General features: G+C 38.5%; 1 protein-coding gene across 1 annotated transcript in view; it reads right to left on the bottom strand.

Moving 5' to 3' along the window:
- BCCIP (BRCA2 and CDKN1A interacting protein) overlaps positions 1-7,313 on the bottom strand; it is a 10,661-nt gene extending 3,348 nt beyond the window's left edge. The window contains exons 1-6 of the mRNA XM_026851657.1: positions 7,294-7,313; positions 5,781-5,855; positions 5,026-5,106; positions 3,201-3,296; positions 2,477-2,664; positions 977-1,154 (exon numbers count right to left, since the gene is read on the bottom strand). Of these exons, the coding sequence (XP_026707458.1) occupies positions 977-1,154; positions 2,477-2,661 (363 nt within the window). The 5' untranslated portion in view covers positions 2,662-2,664; positions 3,201-3,296; positions 5,026-5,106; positions 5,781-5,855; positions 7,294-7,313. The remainder of the gene's footprint in view (positions 1-976; positions 1,155-2,476; positions 2,665-3,200; positions 3,297-5,025; positions 5,107-5,780; positions 5,856-7,293) is intronic.
- Positions 7,314-8,512: the final 1,199 nt, after the last annotated feature.

Raw genomic sequence — 8,512 nt, 5'->3', positions numbered from 1 at the left:
GTTTTTTTTTTTTTTTTTTTTTTTTTTTCAATCTTTATTCTTCTAAGTGCTTAAAGCTGCAACACTTGATGAGGTTAAAGCACCCTTGCAAGTTGGTACCTGTCATCTGAGCTGCCACTCTTGAATACTTGTGATGTAAATCATGTTAGCTTGAATCTCACTGACAGATACTCAACCTAACCTGCACATCCTGCATTTCACACACACAGTCTTCTCTGTTCAACTGACACAGCAATATAACAAGTCTTTGATATTTTTTATTATTCAGATTAAAGTAGACAACTGCACTGTTCTCCAAAAAAAGGAATTCCAAACTTTGCTAAACTCAGAAGGCCTGGGACATTTAGCTAGGCTGCTAAAGTCAATATCCAGATTTATCACCAGTTGTTCATCCTAAAAATGTGGACATACCATTCACAGTTTTTCTACAAGCCTAAAAATTATTACATTCAATTCAATCATTTCAACATTGCTATATGAGTAAAGCGACAAAATTTGTTAATTCTTTGAGGCCGAGACACTGGCCTCAAGACGAAATAACACCCGATCTCTCCTCTAAAGTCTCTGCTTATTTCAGTTACTCCTGGAATTCTTCCATTATCTTCATATCACTGGAAACCCTATCAGGTAGTAACTCTGCCAGAGGCAGTCTACGCCATATCATTTTACAGTCAGGTTAACTGTGACCCGATACAAATATTAGTAAATTCATGTCAATGTGGAAGATGAATTTAATAATTTGAATGTATGGATAGCACACCTTTCCATGATTCTCTAAATACAAAAGGTGTGCTCAATACCCAGAGAGAGGTTGCTTGCTCATCTCTCAACACTACTTAAAAAAAAGCTGGATTTAATTTAAAAGATTAGAAGACTATATCCTTCTAAAAGCCTCCCTTGAATTTAAGGTGAAGCACCTTTTTTGCCAACATGTAAAGAAAACCAAAGATTTTAAATTCACACAACCCCATGTTACCTCATAGAAGAATTCTTCCTCTGCATTTGCAAACATTAATTCCTCCTTTTGCTGATTTCTCCCTTCCCTCCTCTTAGAATTGCTCTTGGTGGCTTCTGTAAAGGTCTTGCTGATAAGAAGATAGTAGTGGCACTTTCCACAAGGTTTGTTTGTTCTCTGTGCCTCAGTCAACTCTTTCCTGAAGATAAATAAATGTTTACACATACAATTTAAAAATACATTTACATACACAATTTAAATCCTCAACAAGTGTGTAAATAAACTTTATAATGTGTTAGTAGAGAAAGGATGGTCATATTGCAGCCTATTCTCTTACAAGTTCCTCAGAAAACAAATTTTGCATATACATTCCCAGTACTTAAACATACTATTTGCATTTTAAAACAATAAAAATATGGCTTTCTCTCCACACCTCACAATGTAAGCCATTTTTTATGTTATTCTACCATTTTTTATGGTAGAAAGTCTGTGAAACGATTCTAAGCGCAACTCTCCTGAAAATACATCACACTACTCATGAGGAACTATAACTGAAGAGCCAGAAAACACTCTTGCCCATCCTTGTGTTACACATGTTGTCACTGCAACAGATCCAAAAGCCTTAAAACAAAGAGGCTGAGATCTGAATTCGAATTGTGAGAGGTGCCATGCTAGTGGTAAACCTCAAAGCTAAGCCTTCAAGCACCTCATGTCTTTCTCTAAAAACCTTCCTGACCAACCCTATCTACACGTTTGCCTTCATATCAAAGTAGTAATTGCTTAAAGGTCTATTTTATTGTTTACATGAGCCATGACAGCTCTCAACTTAATATGACTTCTAGTCTCACCTCACATGAGGCAAAATAAGAAAAAAAAAAACGCGGGAAAAAGAAAAAAGCATTAGTTTGAGTACTGGAGCTCCTTATCCAACATCATTTCCTGGTTCTCAACATGGCACTGAAACAGCATAGCATTGTATCTCAGTGGATTTATTTACTTACTGTCACCCAGGCTATGATATAAATCCATAAACTGGCAGAGATCAACCCGCACCTAACCTGTTTCACTCATTTACTTGAAACTAAACAAAACACTGTCCCACAATCCAAATCTTCCACTCCACAGCCAGACATTAGTACATGAGCAGAAACATCCAAGCTGCTCATTATCAGTATGCTATAAAAAGTTCTCATTTTTACATTTTCCTAGATCAATATGAAAATAATCTGCAATACAAAGATAAACTACAATATACACACAGCTATTTCTGGAGTAGAACTGCACATATTGTTAAATGATTTCCTCTGTCTCAAAGTATAATGAGTTTCAAGAGCCTAAATATATAAAAAATGCTCAAAAATTAACTGAAGACCTGATATAACATGATATTTTTTTCTATTCATCTCTTACTAATATCTATAGTATCACCTGTCTTAGCACACTTCTATATACATAAGATTTCTGAAGAAATATGAAGAAAAAGTACTATTCAACATCATGTCAAAAAACCCTCAAACTTACTGAAGCTGCTGGTGCATGGGCAGAGCAATCTGTGGTGGTACGTTAATGAATCTTTCACTTAGTATAAGACCCACAGGCTTAGTACTGTCATTTAAGAGTTTATTCAGTTGTTCAACCACGTGCTGTTCACAGCTCTTCTCACACCGACTTAGAATCAGCTCTTTGATTTGTTCAGCACACTGCATACCCTAGAATCAAAAGGTATATTTTCTTTACGTTGCAGAACAATTATTTACACAAGAAAACCTTGAATGTGAGTTTCAAGGGAATATTCTACAGGCCTATTGGTAACTTCCTTAAGCAGTCTCTAAAGTACTGTACAATTTCTCTGAAATTATTTACCAACCCTGAAGCTGAGGGCAAACTAAGGTTCTTAACTGATAGGAAGGCAGCGAGGAGCTGCAACACAAGTACATTCAACAGCAAAACTCAAAAGCTACGAAAGATGAAAATGAAGAAATACAAAAGGCTGACAGTTTAGCTACCCTGGAATTACTATTAGACCTAGTTTTAACTCTCTATTCCATTCTTTGCTTTATGTTTGACCTTCAGCAAGTTATGCTGGACTCAATCCAAAAGCTCAGTGATGTGCAAATTTTAAGATCATAGTCCTGCATGCTGGAATTCAAAATCCTGATCTGGCTGCCTAGGCTTGTTATACAAGGCAGAAAAGCAGGATGCAGTCTCACTTATTACTGTCTAGGTGTTAATGAGGCATACCAACCTTCCTTTCCGTTAAGTTTAAGCAGCTTATAACACCAAAGACTTCATCATCATCTTCGTCATCATCGTCACTACTGTCTTCTTCGACTTCTGCTTGCTGTTTCATACAAGAAAAAACAACAACTCATATTGACATTCTGTTTCCACTCTGCAGCAAAAGATTTTATTTTTTTTCCAGAAGATGCTCAGCAGATGACAACCATCCAGCTAATCTGTACAAACACACAACCTACAAATTCTGGTTACAGTTATGAAAGTCTCATATCACTGAATGTCTCTGTGTACTTAGCGCCAGCTACAGAGAGAGCCAGGCCATGTATCTTCTACAGCAGGATCTTCTGAAAGGCACTAAAATTTGATAGCTCACATATAATAAGCAGCATCTTGGTACACAGGATGGCAATATCTTAAGCAAAACCAATTTTCTTCAGTTTCTAACGTAGGGAAATAAACCTGCAAAGTCTTAAAAACCATAGAGCATTAGAGATTTGATAGAGAGTGAAACAAAAATCTCAATAAAAGTGCAGTGAAAAACTTGCGGAAAGAACTGGGGGGTCACGTAGTTGTAATATAACGATCATATTAAACTCGGGTGGAAAAACTGTTGGCACAGGACAAAAAGGGAATGTATAGGAATGCTAACATGCAACATGTTACAACGGCACAGCTGTGCTGTGGAGGCAGCTTGTTTGGGTTTGAAAGCAACGTGGCCATGACATCTCGAGGACTCCACAGTACTGCAGAGTGCAGCCTTTACACAGCCACTGCAGCGCTCCACTGCCAGAGCAGAATGTGCCCAGGACTCACTGCAGGATCCTTTCCTATGCCCAAAGAACCCTGATCAAAATGAAACTGCACGCAGGATGTTTTCACTCCGTATCTCTTTACATCCTGAGAATGCAGGGTCCTGTTCTATGGAGACAGTGACAAACTTCTCCATAGCATTTTCAGCATTATTAATTTACTACACTAATAATTCAGACAGAAAAGTTAAAAGCATTCCATATGTAAAAAGAAGCCAACCAAAAATCAACTTCCTTGTTTGGTTGAAACCAGGCTGAAATATTTCAGCTCCCATAGAATATTTATATACCATATATACCTAGCTGTGTCCTGGGCTGCACCCAGAGCAGGGTGGGCAGCAGGGCGAGGGGGGGATTCTCCCCCTCTGCTCCGCTCTGTGAGACCCCCCTGCAGGGCTGGGTCCAGCTCTGGGGCACCAACAGCAGAAGGACACGGACCTGCTCGAGCGGGGCCAGAGGAGGCCACGGAGATGCTCGGGGTGCTGGAGCCCCCCCTGTGAGGACAGGCTGAGAGAGCCCGGGGGTTCAGCTGGAGAAGAGAAGGCTGCGGGGAGACCTTAGAGCGGCCTCCCAGGGCTGAAAGGGGCTGCGGGAAAGGGGGGAGGGACTCTGGATCAGGGGTGTAGGGATAGGACAAGGGGTCACGGGTTTAAACTGAAAGAGGGGAGATTTAGATGAGATGTAAGGAAGAAATTGTTTGCTGTGAGGGGGGTGAGGCCCTGGCACAGGTTGCCCAGAGAAGCTGTGGCTGCCCCCTCCCTGGTAGGGTTCAAGGCCAGGTTGGACGGGGCTTTGGGCAACCTGGGCTGGTGGAAGGTGGCCCTGCCCATAGAACATCCTGACTGGATGATCTTGAGGGACTCTTCCAGCCCAAACTGTTCTATGATTCTGTGATTCTATGAATTATTCTCAAAGCAAAAAAGCATACCAGTTACAAAGACAGAATACCATTCTGAAAGTCTGTTATGTCACTTCAACATAAAAAGTACTGTACTTCATTTACAAATGTAAATTCTGTCTTACCTTGATAATACTTCCAATATGATTCTGTTGTATTAATATATCAGTTAATTCAGCAGTGTTAACAGGAGCTTTTAAAAACAACTGGAAGAGAAGAAACAAGTATTAAGAAATTTTAGGCCTGATGATATATCATAAGTCACTTAGTTGAAAATGAAGTCAGTAATTTCTCTAAATTGTTATGCAATGTTCTGTTCCATTTTTAATTTCCAGTAAGTTTATTTAACTTCACTCAATATAATACTGTAAAGACTAAAGATCAGCTTCTTGAAGCGCTTGCTCCTCACCCCTCCACAAGCTGGTATTTTGCCTATCTGCTATCCTTTTGAGCTTGGTATGATCTGAATGCTTGCTGAGCACCGGTTTCCAACAGAAACAGCCAAAAGAAGACTGGAAGCTGCCATGTCAAACAGATACATTACTTGTTTGTCTCGTTTTTAAGGGCTGCAATTTAAAAAAAAAAAAAAACCAAAAACCAAACCTCCAGGAAGCTGATTAACATTGAACCAAGTTTTCTGGAGAGCAGCTAACACAATGAAGACAGAAAGACTACACGCACTGTGGAAGAACAGCCCTCAGTTCGCTGGGTAAACTTCTTGAAACGAAAGTTTAGGAGATACATGCTCACTGTGTCTCTAATTATTTAAATAGCTGAAGGACAGCAAAACCATGAATCAACACAGATAATGTGAACTGATGACTTTGCCTAACTCTTTATCAATAGATATATCAACCAAGTTAACAAGAAGTCAAAGTACCTGTTGTAGTAATTTCTTTATCCCATTATAGTCATTGTCTGATATGGAATGTGCTTCAAATTCAATATTCACTTCCTATGAAGAAGTAAAACAGAGATTATAAAAAATACTTGGCAAGAAACTGTATCAAAACAAAGCTAAAGTATAAGAAGCTTGAAGACAAGTAATGGTGGACATCAGAATTGGTAATTATTTCCATCTTTCAGTAATCTCAGCAATTGTTAAATTATAATTTCTTCTGTAATCTTTAAAGAGCATCTGTGAAAGTAACTTTTTAAAACTGACTTACAAACTGTTGTGAACAAACCTTTAATGCTTTGTTCCTGCAATCTGGTTCACACAATTACGTTTATCGTAACCGCACAGGCTCTTACTGTAGAGAGGCTCGATCCAGGCAGTTAAACTCTTAAAACTGCAGGACTGGAGTGTAATGCCTTGGCTAAAGATGAAGATTGCTGCAGACATTTAAACAATTACATCCAAAACCATACTTCTGCTATTTCATCAAATCCTAATGGTACCATTAACCCCACTCTGGAAGTCTGTTCAGTAGTCACAGGAGACCCAGTCACAGCAAAACCAGAATGTGAACTCCTGCTTCTCCTTCCAGAACAAATGCTGTGCACCTACCAAATGTTTTTAATGGTATTCTGTATTAATGGTACTGCCTGCCAAGGCTGCCTGGCCTACCTGTTCTGTAACCTCTTCAAGATCATCCACATTTACTTTGTGTCTTTTAATTGTTGGTTTGGATTCCACTTTCTGAACAATCTAAACAACTGAGCCTTACTTTTGTCACCAATTAAGACTCACAAATCTCTCCAATCCCATATCAAGGTCATGGTCTTTATTGTCAACTGGGAGAACAGCCTTAAAAACCTGTTTACAATGTAGAAAACAAACATACAACCCCTTGGGGGGTGGTGGTGGTGTAATTAAAATCAGGAGACATGCTCAGATATTCTTCTATGGTCTAGTAAAGCAATGAAGCTCCACAGAGGTAACTGAGAGCACTTTATTTACTCGAGAAGCTACCTATATAAGAAAACAGATTGTATCTTCGGTGTATAGAGCATTCACACCTGGCATCCAGGAACTTTCTGACTGCTTTAAAATTCAAGGATCTCACTGAATGATTAAGCTAATAAACTCTGACCAAAACACAGTTTACAGTGGTTCTGAATACTGTGCAAATCATAGCCATAAAATTGATATAAACCACAGGAGCACTAGATGTTCTAGCATTGGTTTTGCTTCATGGCTTTTCCACTACCCAGAATAACAGCCCTGGATGAGAGAGTTTACAAACCCTCCATCTTTCATCGATTAAAAAAAGAAAAAGCAAATAAAGACTCATCATATATTTTGCATGTCCTGTCTTGCTACTGTGTGCTTATTCTCCTCCCCCGGTGCTGCATCCAAAACAAAGAAAGAGCCTGCAAAGCAAGTTATTATACTCTGCTACGTACAACACAGAGGTGAGCAAAGCTCCTTTTCAGCAACCAGGCCCTACCTCGCAATTATATTGTTGTGCTCAGATTGACAGAACTACCACACGCTCATTTCTATGAAGAAAATATCTGCATAAAGGAAGCGATTTTCCTTTTTTCCACTTGTGGTAAGAGGCAAAGAGAAAGGCTTCATATGGCAAAAATAAAAATGCTGAGAATTACAGAGAAACAAATTCTCTTTAAGTACATGACTTTACAAATTTCTGAGTTTGTACAGTTAAAAATGCCCAGTACGTTTCTTTAATATTAGCAATGCACACCTTGATGTCTTACAGAAGACTTGAGGGAGATTCAGTATACCTTTGTATCAAGACTTCCAAACTGAAATAGATGTAATAGTGATATACCATCCTCAAAAGCTGGACTACTAAATTAAACTAAGTGTTATACTGCAAATGGTACCCAGCGCACAAACAATTGCAAATAAAACACAGTAGGGCACAGCAGTGCAGGGATACACAGAAACCACCGCCAAAACTCCTGTCACTGAAGAGTCAAGAAACTTCATCTACAGACACCACAATATAAACCAGTGTCCCACCTATGTTATGCAGGAATGCTGTGCACTTTAACAAAAAGAAAAAAAATATATTATTGCCATTAGCTTTAATTTCATAGTGTGTAGACACCAGTGTAACATCTTGTATCAGTTTACAAACACAGAACAGTACACAAAATACTAGCAGAGCTACTCAAGAACTTTATAAACACGCTAGCTCAAAGTCAGCACCCATTTAATGTGTGTTAACATTTCTAGCAAAAGATAAATGTGCTCTTCCATCATGTCAGTATGACTGGTAACACAATTAAACCTACACTTTTAATCATGACATAGTTTCTAAAAAAGGTAGGTTTTGTTTTTGTATTTCTTTGCATAAGCTAAGGCCTCATCTAAGAAAAAGAAAGTGAATGAGGTTAGCAAAATATTTAATTTGAAATGTGCAGAGTTAAAACCCATAGATACTTCTACTCTTTAACTCTTTTAACCCCTGTGAAAATGAGATTGCCTTATCACCTGAAGATTTTAAGAGTTCAAAGTCAGTGCATCTCTTCCTTTCCTAGAAAGGGGGGCTCCTCCCTCAGTGTGTTTCACAACTAAATAATGCATCTTCACATATGTCCAGGTGCAGAGATATAAAGAAAGTTCAGAAAATAAATTAACATTTGATGATTTCTGTGCCGTCTTTTTTTTTTTTTTTTTTTTTTTTTTTTTTCTTTTTT

The sequence above is a fragment of the Athene cunicularia genome, assembly GCF_003259725.1.
Source record: "Athene cunicularia isolate RWA chromosome 6 unlocalized genomic scaffold, athCun1 chr6_part1, whole genome shotgun sequence".
Classification (NCBI taxonomy): domain Eukaryota; kingdom Metazoa; phylum Chordata; class Aves; order Strigiformes; family Strigidae; genus Athene; species Athene cunicularia.
This window is presented reverse-complemented; position numbering and strand designations above follow the sequence as displayed.